The 15021-nt window shown below is 49.6% G+C and overlaps 1 protein-coding gene across 1 annotated transcript in view; it reads left to right on the top strand.

Annotated features, from left to right (window-relative positions):
- The first annotated feature begins 337 nt into the window (after positions 1 to 337).
- The window catches only part of PFN1 (profilin 1), a 34850-nt gene continuing 20166 nt past the window's right edge, over positions 338 to 15021 (top strand). Inside the window, exon 1 of the mRNA XM_077470842.1 lies at positions 338 to 528. Within this exon, the coding sequence (XP_077326968.1) occupies positions 400 to 528 (129 nt within the window). The 5' untranslated portion in view covers positions 338 to 399. The remainder of the gene's footprint in view (positions 529 to 15021) is intronic.

Genomic DNA, 15021 nt, shown 5'->3' with positions numbered 1-15021 from the left:
TGCGTCAACTTTATTACGTCCCCCCGTACCCTTCCACGCGCAACATCCGTCGCCTCTTTTTTTTTTTTTTTTTACTCCGCGCACGCGCATTTGCCCGCCCGGCCGCGCCCTGCCCGGCAGCACGCTCTACTCTCCTCCTCCCCCCTCTTCTCCCTTCAAACCGCCGTTTCCTGTTCGCAGCAAACCCCGCCCACCCTTCCTCTCCGCTCTCCTGTCGGAGGAGGCTCCGCCCTCCCCATCCACTCACGCCCCTCCCTCGTGTCAGGGCGCGCTTTATAAGGGGCGGGGCAGGCGGGCTAGGACTCTGCGCGCGCACCACCCCTCCAGGAGCACGAGGCGTCTCTCTCCCTTCTCCGGTCTCTCGCACACCGCCGCTCACCCGCCTGAGGAACCCCCGCCATGTCCTGGATAGATTACGTCAACACCTTGGTGGACGGCACCGTGTGCACGGACTGCGCCATCTACGCCTTGGCTCCTCCGCACGGAGTGTGGGCCGCCTACCCCGGAGGGAGCTTCGGTGGTCTCACGGTACGTGGGCGCCTCAGGGCGGGGCCCGGGGGGAGGGGAACTGTGTATAGGGGCCCCATGGACGTCTATATGAGGGGCCCAAAGTCTATATTATGTATACAGGGGCCCCCTCTATTCTATGGGCCGTCCTTATGGGGGCCCCACTATATGTGGCCCCCCTTCCCGTGCTGAAGGCTGCTGCATGTATCTGGGGCCCCAGTGTGTGGATATTCATAGATTGGTGGGGGGTTTGGCCCTTTCTGCATGTGCATGACATGTGTAGGGGCCCCACTGTCTACACATGGGTCCTATGTGTGTAGGGCCCAATGTTATGTATACAAGGGGCCCCCTCTATGGGCTTTCCTTATGGGGGCCCAACTATGTATCTAGGGCCCCTGATGTATAGGGGTACCCATGTTATGTATACCAGTGGCCCCTCTAGTCTAGGTCCTGTCTTTAGGACCCCTAATGTATAAGGGCCCTCTATTCTATGACCTGTCCTTGTGGGGTCCAAACTGGGGCTGCTGTATGTATATTGGCCCCAGATCTGCATAAGGCCCCCTGATGTGTAGGGGCCCTTTACATATGCATAACGTATGTGGGCCCTCCTATTCTGTGGCACCTCCTGTGTAGAGGGGTTGCTGTATGTATATGGGGGCCCTCCTGTGTAGAGGGGGTGCTGTATACGTGTTTGGGGCACCTCCGGTGTGGATATTCATAGATGAGGCCACTGATGTGTAGGGTCCCTCCTGTATGTGCATAACACATGGGGTCCCTGATGTATGAGGGGGCTCTTGCTATGTATACAGAAGGGCCTCTCTATTCTTTGGGTTGTCCTTATGGGCACTGCATGTGTGGCCCCTCCTTTTGTAGAGTGTTGTATGTATGGGGGTCCCTCTGCATTATATGGGGAGTGCTGTGGGTATAGACGGAGGTCCCCCACCCTCCTGTATGTAACTGGCCCCTGTGTACTTCTGGGGTCCCATGTGTGCCTATACTGGTCTGCCACACCCATATACTGGACTGACATGTTACTTCTCTACATAGTGTACTTCCCCCCCTCCCCCCACTGTGTCCTGTACATCCCGTCCACTGTATGAAGGCCTGACCCTCCCTCCCCCCCATGATCCTGTGTACTGTCCCTCTATACTGCGTCTCCTGTACATTCCTCTCCTCCTCTATACATCTAGTGTGAGAATCATTCCCTCCGTACACAGCGTGTCCTCTATATACTGTCCTGACTCGGTATACAGGCACTGTTCTGTTTGCCGGCACACCCGCTTCACAAATTCCAGTGACCCTGAATGTTCCTCTGACCCTGGGTAGGGGGGGGCTGCATACTGATTGGGGGGGGGGCTCTGTTTACTGAAGTAGCACTAGATGGGGCCCTATACTAAAATTGGGATGGGGGCCTCTGTACTCTGGATTTGGTGGCCCCTGATCTGGGACTCGCTGTACCCCCCCCCCTCCCCCCCATATGGATGGGGCCCTATACTAACATTGGGGTGGGGGGCCTTTGTACTGGCCCAGGGAGGATAGGTCCCCTGTACTGACCCTGGATTTGGTGGCCCCTGTACTAATCTGGGGTGGGGAGACCCCTGTTCACTCACCCCCCCCCCCCCTGAATGGGGCTCTATACTAATATGGAGGGGCAGTCCCTATGCTGTACTGACCCAGGGAGTAGAGGAGACCCCTGTACTGGTTTGGGGAGGGGGTGGCCCCTATACTAATCTGGGATTAGGGGGTGGTGAGGGGGGTAACCCCTGTACACTATACTAGTGCAGGGAGAAGAGTGGTCCTCTGTACTGGTTTAGGAGGGGAAAAGGGTGGCCTATACTACTCTGGGATGGGGGGGGGGGGGGGGGCCTGTACACAGTACTGGCCCAGAATGGGAGAGGTGTAAGATGTGGCCCCCTATAATCTGGTGGGGAGTCGGTGGCCCCTGTACATTGGGGGACTGTGACCCCCTCTATGTTGTCTGTATAGTTCATATAGACCTCAGCCTGGCCTGCCACACCCCTGTGTGTTCTCTGTATGTCCTATGGGGGGTGTATACATTCCTGAGCAGAGTATAGGTATGACCGGGGGCCCTGGAGATCGCTGTATAGGATTGTAATAGACTCTATGTATCCTGTGTAGGTTACTGCCCATTCTTCTCCCCCATACATTGTCTCCTCTATACCTCCCCCCTCATCTCCTCTTATATTATAGATGAGTGTTCTCTAGTATACGTCCTTGTAGTCTCCTGTCACCGGTAGGTAGGTGCCTGTTCTGTGATGGTCTCTAATCTCATACAGGCCTATATATGTGTATTAGAAGGGGGCAGAAAGCCAAAGATGTGAGGTATATCATCTCTATCACATTTATATTTGGCTTTTTACCTCTTCTAATGCAGATCATTTTCCCTCTAATGTAAAGGTCTATAGGGGGGGGGGGGGGGGGTCTGCTGCTTGCCCTCGTGTGTCTCCCCTTTATTATATTTCATGTCTTCTCCCTATTCTATAGCACACCAGGTCTCTATAGCTCATTGAAGGGGATGATTTACCTGTACAGTATCCCCCACATGTGTCCCAGTGCTACAAACTTAAGGTTTGATTACACTTTTTAGTGGCCCATTTCAAAAACTTAAAGGGGAGCACCCCCATACCTGTTATCTAAATGACCAGACACACTGCACCTATTGGGGGGGGGGGGTCAGCTTTATTTGAATCCCATGCATGAGCCTTCTGTACAGTTGAGCGTGCAGCGCATGAATGGGGTTTGGGAGAGGTTGGAGTCCTCACACCCAGCAGTACTTGAGACAGTTGGCGCCCCCTACCTGGGAGTTTTGGGACAAGCTGCGAATAGCCATTGAGAAAGATTTTATCACACCTGAGTGGTAGTTATGTACTGGGAGAGGCACCGGACTGCATGGGGGCGGCTTCATTGTAAAGGTGATCTCACCTGTCGGGTCTCGGACATTCATCTTGGGGGGTGGAGCTTTCTAGTTCACTGTGGGGGGTGGAGCTTTCTAGTTCACTGTGGGGGGGTGGAGCTTTCTAGTTCACTGTGGGGGGGTGGAGCTTTCTAGTTCACTGTGGGGGGGTGGAGCTTTCTAGTTCACTGTGGGGGGGTGGAGCTTTCTAGTTCACTGTGGGGGGGTGGAGCTTTCTAGTTCACTGTGGGGGGGTGGAGCTTTCTAGTTCACTGTGGGGGGGTGGAGCTTTCTAGTTCACTGTGGGGGGGTGGAGCTTTCTAGTTCACTGTGGGGGGGTGGAGCTTTCTAGTTCACTGTGGGGGGGTGGAGCTTTCTAGTTCACTGTGGGGGGGTGGAGCTTTCTAGTTCACTGTGGGGGGGTGGAGCTTTCTAGTTCACTGTGGGGGGGTGGAGCTTTCTAGTTCACTGTGGGGGGGTGGAGCTTTCTAGTTCACTGTGGGGGGGTGGAGCTTTCTAGTTCACTGTGGGGGGGTGGAGCTTTCTAGTTCACTGTGGGGGGGTGGAGCTTTCTAGTTCACTGTGGGGGGGTGGAGCTTTCTAGTTCACTGTGGGGGGGTGGAGCTTTCTAGTTCACTGTGGGGGGGTGGAGCTTTCTAGTTCACTGTGGGGGGGTGGAGCTTTCTAGTTCACTGTGGGGGGGTGGAGCTTTCTAGTTCACTGTGGGGGGGTGGAGCTTTCTAGTTCACTGTGGGGGGGTGGAGCTTTCTAGTTCACTGTGGGGGGGTGGAGCTTTCTAGTTCACTGTGGGGGGGTGGAGCTTTCTAGTTCACTGTGGGGGGGTGGAGCTTTCTAGTTCACTGTGGGGGGGTGGAGCTTTCTAGTTCACTGTGGGGGGGTGGAGCTTTCTAGTTCACTGTGGGGGGGTGGAGCTTTCTAGTTCACTGTGGGGGGGTGGAGCTTTCTAGTTCACTGTGGGGGGGTGGAGCTTTCTAGTTCACTGTGGGGGGGTGGAGCTTTCTAGTTCACTGTGGGGGGGTGGAGCTTTCTAGTTCACTGTGGGGGGGTGGAGCTTTCTAGTTCACTGTGGGGGGGTGGAGCTTTCTAGTTCACTGTGGGGGGGTGGAGCTTTCTAGTTCACTGTGGGGGGGTGGAGCTTTCTAGTTCACTGTGGGGGGGTGGAGCTTTCTAGTTCACTGTGGGGGGGTGGAGCTTTCTAGTTCACTGTGGGGGGGTGGAGCTTTCTAGTTCACTGTGGGGGGGTGGAGCTTTCTAGTTCACTGTGGGGGGGTGGAGCTTTCTAGTTCACTGTGGGGGGGTGGAGCTTTCTAGTTCACTGTGGGGGGGTGGAGCTTTCTAGTTCACTGTGGGGGGGTGGAGCTTTCTAGTTCACTGTGGGGGGGTGGAGCTTTCTAGTTCACTGTGGGGGGGTGGAGCTTTCTAGTTCACTGTGGGGGGGTGGAGCTTTCTAGTTCACTGTGGGGGGGTGGAGCTTTCTAGTTCACTGTGGGGGGGTGGAGCTTTCTAGTTCACTGTGGGGGGGTGGAGCTTTCTAGTTCACTGTGGGGGGGTGGAGCTTTCTAGTTCACTGTGGGGGGGTGGAGCTTTCTAGTTCACTGTGGGGGGGTGGAGCTTTCTAGTTCACTGTGGGGGGGTGGAGCTTTCTAGTTCACTGTGGGGGGGTGGAGCTTTCTAGTTCACTGTGGGGGGGTGGAGCTTTCTAGTTCACAGTGTGGGGGGGTGGAGCTTTCTAGTTCACAGTGTGGGGGGGTGGAGCTTTCTAGTTCACAGTGTGGGGGGGTGGAGCTTTCTAGTTCACAGTGTGGGGGGGTGGAGCTTTCTAAGCATTGCAATTCTACAGGGTCATCTCTTGTAGTGAAATGGCTTCTCAGTGATTAGAAGCTACAGGAAGTCGGAGCCTATGGCATTTCCTGTCTGGATGATCGGCATCCTCCAGCTATTTCCTTCCCCAGTGACTGTCTGTGACCCGACACCTTTCATTGGATATCAGTTCTTTATGTCATGGAGGCTCGGCAGCACATGTGGACAATGCCTGTGCCAATGTAACCAGCTTGGGGAACGCCCAGCCCACTCTTCTGGGTTGACATCCACCTGTCAATGAATGTTATCTGCAATACTCATAAGAACTCACTGCTCACATCATGACTGGGGGCCCTTGGGAGGAGTACGGAGGTGGGTGGGGGGGGGGCGTGGTGTTTTCAGGAGGCCATGTGCAGCCCACTGCCAGCTCCTCCCACATCCTATCATCTGCCTGCATTGCATAGAGGAGCACAGAGACCAAAAATGACCTCGCTGTTTAAAATGAGGTGGGGGGGGGGACCTTAAGCAAACGAAACATTGGATTTAGTACTATTCAGTGCATGTTACTTGGGTGGAGGGGGTGTTGCTGTCATGTGCATCTTTTGTCCAGTACTTATCACATGTGTGCATCTTTCCTCCATTGTGTATTTTTCCAAAACGGGGAATTTTACATAGTCTACAACCTAAGACTGGCAAAAAAACCTTCCAGTACATCTTTTAATGTCTGTTTTATAACCTAAAGTCCTTGCTTTCTCTACTAGAGATGTAGGGGGTTCCCCTTCCCTATATATGTACATGTTCTCTGATTCTTGGCCCTGCAGAGGTAGGATGGGCTCTTCCTTGGCATTTATTGTGTACCCTACAGCTGTGGGTTGCACCTTCCTGAAATCTTCTTCTTTTTTTTTTTTTTTTTTTTTTTGTAGTTCCCTCTAGAGTTGCAGCAGATTGCCCAACCCTGTCCTCGTTCCTGCCTACTTGTATTGCCTCATAACTTTATTTTTTTTATACTGGTATTTCTGTGGTGCTGTATAGATGTTCTCTATAACCTCCCCTCCATGTGATCTGCAGCCCTGGTGAGGTGGCAATTTCCTGTTCACTTTCTGTGCATTCTTGGTTTGTACAAAGCCTCAGTCTAGGCTTGAGTCATAATTTAGTCACATGGCTGCCCGGGGGGAGGGGGGGGGTTCTACATTTAGTGATAACTTGCAGACCTCCTCTCGACCGTCTTCTGAAAACTTCCCCAAATGGCCCGTGCCGAGCAGAATGATTGATCTGCATTCTTGTGAGCGTTTTTTATAAACCACTTCCTCTTGCAGAGCGCTCTGAATTCTGAGCCCTGCTTCCCGTAGAGGCTTTGCCTTCACCGGGTTCCGGAGAGGTGCGGTGGAGTGTAATGGCCGTGCACTTTGGTAGGAATAAAAAAAAAAAAGTTCCTGAACAATAAAACTTCAGTGACACAGCCCTGCGGCTGTACTCTGGGCGGGGCAGTAGGGAGGACGGGGAGCTGCCCGTGGCTTATGGTGCAATCTTTCCATACAATTAAAGCCTGTGTGTCCATCCTTGCCTTAGTCAGGGAATCCTTTTCTGTACTTTTCCAGAAGGCAAAGCTTTAATCTTTACTGTTTTCTGTGGGGCAAATGGGCTCAGGATAGAGGGAGGAGGGGAGACGCTTACTACTAACAGTTTAGTGTCTTTGGTTCAGGATGTGGAAACTAGGAAGGTCCACCAGTGAGCATCAAAATGACTTTTTTTCATTTCTAATCACTTGAGTCTCTACTGGCAGAAGTCTCAGTTCTGAATTTCCTGCTGACTAGTAACGTGGTTCTGTATTTCATTGCACATTTGCACGCATGGTGCAGAAACTGACCCAATAGGAGGAATTTACAAGGACTGGAGCAGCTGTGCCTGGCAAAATCAGTTGGCTTCTGTCCTTTTACAGCAGTGGTCATCAACCCTGTCCTCGGGGCCCACTAACAGGCCAGGTTTTATGTATTACCTTGGGGGAGATGCAGACTAGAATACTGCAATCACTGTGAAGAAAATATCACCTGTGATGTATTTCAGTTATCCTGCAAACCTGGCCTGTTAGTGGGCCTTGAGGACAGGAGTTGATTATCACTGCTTTACAGTATATGCATGGGCGTTTATCCTGTTGCCTTCCACCTGTTGCATAAAGTCCCATCAAGCCTCAGACCTTGTGAGTTCATGCTTGTAATGGTCAGCTTTGCAATGCCTCATGCATGGTACTTATGGCCTTCCAGCTGTTGCAAAACTACAAGTACCATGAGGCGTTGCAAGTGCATGAACTCCTGTCAGCCTTGCAATGCCTCATGGGACTTGCAGTTCTGCAATGCCCCATGCATGGTACTTGTGGCCTTCCAGATGTTGCAGAACTAAGTCCTATGAGGCATTGCAAGGCTGACAGGAGTTCATGCTTGCAATGCCTCATGGTACTTGTAGTTCTGCAACAGCTGGAAGGCCACAAGTACCATGCATGGGGCATTGCAGGGCTGAGAGTTACAAGTGTCAACTCACAAGGTCTGGGGCTTGATGGAACTTGTAGTTGGGGCCTTCCAGCTGTTGCAGAACTACAAGGTCTGGGGCTTGATGGGACTTGTAGAGTTCATGCTTGTAACGGTCAGCCTTGCAATGCCTCATGCATGGTACTTGTGGCCTTCCAGATGTTGCAGAACTAAACGTACCATGAGGCATTGCGAGGCTGACCATTACAAGCATGAACTCCCTCTGGCCTTGCAATGCCTCATGGTACTTGTAGTGCTGGAAGGCCACAAGTACTATGCATGAGGTGTTGCAGGGCTGAAAGTTACACATATGAACTCACAAGGTCTGGGGCTTGATGGGACTTGTAGTTCTGCAACAGCTGGAAGGCCACAGGTTGCACTGCGATGTTTGTTTAACTGAACACTGCACAGCTGCTTTTTGGTAATCTTCAATGTGCCACGAAGATTAAAGTGGAGTTTTACTTAAAACCTTTTTTTTTAAGTCAGCAGCTACAAATACTGCAGCTGCTGACTGTCCTTTAAAAAAAAAAAAACTTGCCCATCCTGGAGACCAGTGATGCAGGGGAACGAAGCCCTGCTTGTCTCCCCCCTCTCTGCAGCGCTGGCATTGTCACTGTGGGTCCCTGCCACTGTCTTCTCATTGGACAGATTGATGGCGGCAGGAGTGATTGACAGCAGTGAAATCAAATCTAACACAAGCAGGGGTGGGGGGTCAAATCCCACTGTCAATGGATGCAGTGCTTGGGAGTGAGCACAGGTGCCCCTAGGGAATGATTAAGGCCCCATTCACACCTGAGTGTTTTGTAGCTGGGGGGGGGGAGAGTCTAATCTCAATAGAGATGGTTCATATCTCCACTCCAAGTCACATGAAGCTGAATGCCTGAATCAAGTTCTGGACCCTCTTTTGTTGCTCAAATGGATGTTTTTTCTTTTACATTGGTGACCGTTTGCCCTGCACAATCGCAGGAAAAAAACACTGCAAAATTGTGCGAGTTTCTGCCTGAAAATGCTATGCTCAGGTGTGATTGGGGTATAAGGGCTGCTCTGTGCAAAACCCTTGGACAGCAGGTAACTGTAGGCATGTTGTAAAAAAAATTAACAAATGTTATAAACGCTTTTTTTTTATTTTTTTTATTTTTTCCACCTAATGTGGCAGCAGGGTGGGTGGTCCTCGACACCCATGTGCCCACACATGCACCTGTATTGCACCACTTTTCTGTTACGCATGGTCGCTGCCTGTCCAGTGCTTTGACTAGCTTCACCAACAGTTCCTGGCAACCTTGCCAACCATCTAACCTGTGGTAGCAGGTCAGGTGGTCCTTGTACTACACATGTCCGTGGTGCACCACTTTACTCTGGTCACTGAGCAGACTCTTGGTACAGAAATCAGTCTGCTGCAGTCGTGGCAACTATTGGTGCCAGTGGGGGTGACTTATGTGACCACTGACTGCTCTTCAGAGGTCACATGATCAGCAATGCCACCTTTCATCTGGAACTGCCAGCAGCATCCATTGGCAAGTGATTGTAAACCATGGGTGCTCAACCTGTGGCCCTCCAGCTGTTTGCAGAACTAAAAGTCCCATGAGACATTTCAAGCCACTGACAATTACACGCATGACTCGGAGGCATGATGGGACTTGTAGTTTTGCAACAGCTGGAGGGCCACAAGTTACACACACATGTAATGAAAAGGATCACCTTGAAAAACAATCCATTCATCAGATTAAAATAAAAATGGTGTGGATAGAATCGCATTCCCTCCTGTTATCAGCTGCAGGGGGGGTGGGGGAGAAGCAGCAGCACACTGAGCTTCCCAGTGAATGGCTGTGCAGCAGGGGTGCATGTCAGGACAAGTCTGATCATTGGAGAATACTGTTCCCAGCATGGCTAGAAAACTGACCAGGGTGTGTTCTCTTGCCTTGTGTGGCCAGTTTCATATTTTTCCAGAAAATAGGAAAGTGGAGGGACTTGCAGGAACATCAGGGCTTTCACACAAAGGAGGCAATACAAAGAATATAAGTGCAGGGGGCAGGTACTGGCAATATGAAATATGGGGGGGGGGGTGTAACAAACACTTTAAATGTGTTTAGCAGGTCTTTCAATGGCCAGACGGCAAGGACCCAGTCCTGTCCTAGAATAGCGAAGTACAGTAAGGCCTCATGCACACAAGACGCAGGTGAAAACTCTGCTCAAAAAAAGCTGAAACGCACAGTTGCATGCTGCGTTTGCGTTTATAAGCGTTTATAAAGATAACATCATGTAGACCCTCCCCAAGCTCTCAAAGCATGTTTACTATTTCTGCTATGTTGATCAGAGTGAGCAGCAGCATAGAGAGCAGTTGTACACTTGCATTTGCCTCTTTCTGTGGTATATATTTTGAAATGGATCCCATATTGAATATGTCAGGAAATGCTCCTGATGTTGCTCTTGATGAGACAGCAACATTGTCGCAAATTTCGTGAGAGGTCCAGAGTCGGAGCTCGTCGCTATTGGACCCATCCGTTGATGGGACAGCGAACGTCTGTTGGATATTTCACAAACATGTATGTGCAGCTGCGTACCGACCCCCGACAAGTCGGGCTACAAAATGTAATTCTCTGATGCAGAAAAATGCATGACCTTTTGCAACCCAACTTTGGGGCCCCCTATCTCGGGGTCACTTAGTGATAGGAACCTCAAATTTGGATATGTTGTAGTGCTAGTTCCAGTGTCTGCATACCGAATTTGGGGTTCCTGGCAATAAGTGGCCCCAAGATATGGGCCCCCAAAAGTCGGGTCACAAATGTTGTTCTCAGATCATATTTCTGAGCTTTCAGGTCCAAAAAATTGGGTTCCTTTAAAAACGCATATAAACGCGGGTGCCAAGTTTTGCGTCTGAACCCATGTTTTTTGCTTCTGGAAAAACAAGGTTAAACGCAACTGCGCAAAAACAAGACTGTGTGCATGGACACATAGGATAACATTAAAGCGGTTCTGCACTTAAAATAAAAATATTAAAAGCCAGCAGCTACTAATATTGCAGCTGCTGACTTTTAATAAAATCACACTTGCCTGTCCCAGGGTCCAGCGATGTCGGCGGCAGATGACAAGCGATCATCTCTCTGCTGCCCCCGCCACCATCCTCTGTCAGGGAATCGGGAAGTGAAGCATTACAGCTTCACTGCCCGGTTCCCTACTGCGCATGCGCGAGTCGCGCTGCGCATCTCTTATGGTCCCCCGTTGTGTCTCTGGGAACTGTTTCCCAGAACACAACGGGGGGGGTGGGGTGTCTGCGGGGGTCTGCAGTGGTCTGGCCGGAAGTGGGTGCAGTTACCTGGATTATCCAGGTAACTGCACCCCCCCCTCAAAGGTGCCAATTGTGGCACCGGAGGGGGGGGGGGGAAATCAGATTAGCGGAACTTCCCCTTTAGGGTGAAGAACCGCTTTAAATGAGTTCAGGGGCAGTTGAAAAAAAGTGTCCAACTGTATCTGAACATGCGTTTTAACTGCGTCTCGTGTGCATGAGGCCTAAAGACACTTAGTTCATTGACCCCCCACAGAGTAAATATCCCAGCAGAGCACATACAAGCAATACTCTGGTATGCACAAAGATATAGTGTTATACAGGTAAATCTGTGGCTTGTAGTGTCCCTCAAACTAAAGTCCGATCATGTGGTCACACTTCCTGGGGCATGCATGACTTCAGTACACATCATGCCTTGACTTCCTCCCTATACAGTGAGATTGAAGGATGGTTTTTTAGGCATGGCCCTGGCCAATATTCCATGGCTGTACCCCCCCCATGTGTCATGGATAGATTTCTTCTTTTCTTTTTCCTGGCAAATCCTCTTCCCTGAGACAGCTGCCACCTGTAGTGTTGCCCACTTCCAGGAACCACAAACAACTTCTCCCATTGTGGACTGGCTGCATTTCTGTGACAATCCTTAGATTGTTCAGGGGTCAGGTCACCGGGCGCCATCTGTTGGCTTAAACCCCATCGGCTGTTCTGCCAGTTTATTTTTTTATTTTATTTTTTTATATAAATACATGGCTGTATGCTATATTATCTAAACAGTGGCCCAATTTTTAACTCCAATGAAGGAACCTCTAGTGTAAGACTTCATGTTGGTGCATTTCATTAGCTTGCTGCTCATTGGGTGAACAATGTCACTGTATATTTTCTGCTGGCAATCGTGCAGGAAGAAAAAAAATGCAACAGACTGGTTTTATCGGCCTGCCCATATGTGGTTCTAATCTCAGCTGTTCCTACTGAACAAACCAAGATTTGGAACTGTCTATGACCAGCTTTAGTGAAGGGAGCTCTGCAGTCGTAGGTTGATCTGGGAGGTATTCTCTTCTAGCATAACGTGGATCAGAAGGGCGGCCAAGTGCAGCTGTGCTTCAGGGTCATCACCTGTACAAGCAGCTGTGGGGCAGCCATGTTTACAGCATGTAAACCACCTCTAGGACTTTGCCCACGCAGGTACAAACATGATTTTTTTTTTTTTTTGCTCCCTAAATGGCACCGTGTACTCACATTTCCTTCTGTCCTTTGCCACTGAACTGCAGCATGAAGAAAATGCTGTATGGAGGGGGCAGGACAATGCTGAGGGTTGGCCCATCTGTCCATAGCCCTGTGTAAGCTGCATGGCTTTGCTTCTGGCATCTAAATGGCACATTATAGGGGTTGTAAAGGCAGTGTTTTTTTTTTTTTTTTCTTGATGCATTAAAATGATAAAGTAGTAAGATTTTCACCTTAATGCATCTGTGCATTAAAGTGAAGAACCTGCATTGCAGCAGCCCCTTTTTTTTACTTGCCCCAACCAGTTTGAGCAATGAGCCCAGCTGCTGTCTCTCTGGTCCTCATTGGTTAGATTGATAGCAGCAGGGAGACATTGGCTTATGCTGTCAAATCCAGTGACACGGGGGCAGGGCTGAGTCCTGTCAATGGGTGCAGCAGCAGGACTCATGGGTGTTCCCACTGCAAAGGGGCTCTCCATTAGGGGCACCCGATGAGGAGTCAGCAGGGCACTTAAGAGGGCTGTTCTGTGCAAAATGCTTGTGCAGAGCAGGTAAGTATAACATGTTTGTTTAAAAAAAAAAATAACTTTACAATCGAAGTTAACCCTGTCCATGCTACAGCGCAGACCTCCATTGCTGGCAGGCCATCAATAGACTTCCTCCCTGTGGGGTGCAGTGCGCTCTGATCATTAATTATGATACTCAAATGATCAGGGGCTGATCCCAGCCCCTTACAATGTGATCAGCTGTCAGTAAATGACAGCTGATCACATGATGTAGCTTTTTTTTTTTTTTGGTTACACTAACATCGTAAGGCAAAAAGCAGATCACGGCTTCTGTGAAAGGGACTTGGAGTAGGATCAGGCTGCTCTGTGCAAAACCGTTACAGAGCACATAAAGTGGTGTTGCCACCAAAAAATAGCTTTGAATTCATTGAAAAAAAATTGTGGGGGGGGGTGGGGGGGTAGAGGAATGTTTTACTTGCTTCCTAAATGCCTGTTGCTAGGGGGTCCCTTGTAGTCTGCCTCCTTCAATGCCTGGGCTGGTGACATCACTTCCCCCCCCTCATGCCAGTCATCTGGGCCCGGTCACATGTCCCAGATGACTGCGGCATATCATGGCGCCGCTTGCATTTATGCAGTTGGTGCCCAGCTGTGAAGCCACAGCCGGGTGCCCACAGTAAGAATGCCGGTGAACGAGGTTGGGCTTCATTCCCCCGCATCGCTGGACCCTGGGACAGGTAAGTGTCTGATTATTAAAAGTCAGCAGCTGCAGTACTTTGTAGCATTTTTATTTTTTGCACCCCACTTTAAGTATAACATTTGTTGCTTTTAACCCTTGTTAAAAAGTGATAACCTTTTTGGTTTTGTTCAACTGGGGTGAGGAAACTGGTAAACTTGTTTTGCACTTCATGGGTAAATCTTGGGCTTGCTTAAAATATTTTTCTCTAATGTTAAAGCGGTTGTATAGTTTTTGGTTTTTCTTACAGGTAAGCCATTAAGGCTTACCTGTAGGCAAAAAAAATCTCAAACATGTGTGGTTTAGGAGAGATTCCCCCTCACAATGAGCCGCTGACTGCAGCAGTGCATGCCCACAGGGGACTCTCAGCTGGAAGCCTGGCAGACGCCGGACCCTGCTGGAAAGAAATCTCCCGCACGGGAGTGACGCTATCACTGCTCCGACCACTCGCAGCACCGGAGCCGTGATATCCGGAAGACACGCTGAGGGAACATCAGCTCCCTCAGTATGTATCGGGCGAGATGTTGGGGCCTCGTTCTAAGGCAAGTATTTCATAATGAGCTAGTATACGGTGCATACTAGCTCATTATGCCTCTTCCCTTACAGGTCTGAAAAAATAAATAAAAATTCAGCGGGTTTACTACCGCTTTAAATATCTGCACATGCTGAGCTGTAGTCAGATGTGTGAGAAGCTCTCGGCCTCCCAAGACTCCTGTCCAAACACAATTATCTTTAGAGACTGCATTGTGATGCTCCTGATCACATTTCAGTGCCCTCTAATCACTGCCTGCTACGCCAGCCTGTGCCATAGTGAGCAATGCATGCTGTTCTCTAGGTGATTGTGCCAAGGCCGTGTACTTCCCTTTTATCAATTTTACACTGGCTTAGCCAGTCTGAGATGCCCACCAGTTTCATTAACCCTTTGAGGATCAAGGGACATTATTTGTCCCATGTTTTTAATTGCCTGTATCTGATTAAGAACTTGACTAATATTTTGACTCAAAAAAATACAATTTTTTTTATCAACAAATGTATCTTGCTTTTTGCCAGTTATTTCATGAAATGACAGTTGCAGTAACTGAAGTGTACAAAAATGCTTTTTTTTTTTTATAAATGACCTAAATAGTCAGATGTTGTTGGCGCATACATAATTCCTTCCCCAAAAACGACACAAGTGTGGAAATGGTTTTATTTTTTCAAATATGTTCTTAAAGGGGAAAAATAACTTTTTTTTTTTTATATGGACGGTAATCTTGTGTCCTCTCAAAGGGTTAATTGGTGTAGATCCAGCCATGGTTGCTGCTTGCGGGTCTCTGCTGGCATGTACCAGGTATTGCCCTGTAACTGAAGGTAATGACTAATGTATTACTAGGGAAGTACATGTAGGCAGTTTCAGGCCTTATCTGCAAATAGTTTCAATGGAATTCACTTGGAACATAAAACGACTGCCTACTTTCATACATCCAGGTATCTGCAGGCCTGTTATCATTGTAACTAAATCCCCCCCCCTTTTTTTTT

This window comes from Lithobates pipiens, unplaced genomic scaffold, assembly GCF_037356315.1.
Source record: "Lithobates pipiens isolate NorthernLeopardFrog02 unplaced genomic scaffold, aLitPip1_a1.2 Scaffold_8, whole genome shotgun sequence".
Taxonomy (NCBI): Eukaryota; Metazoa; Chordata; class Amphibia; order Anura; family Ranidae; genus Lithobates; species Lithobates pipiens.
This window is presented reverse-complemented; position numbering and strand designations above follow the sequence as displayed.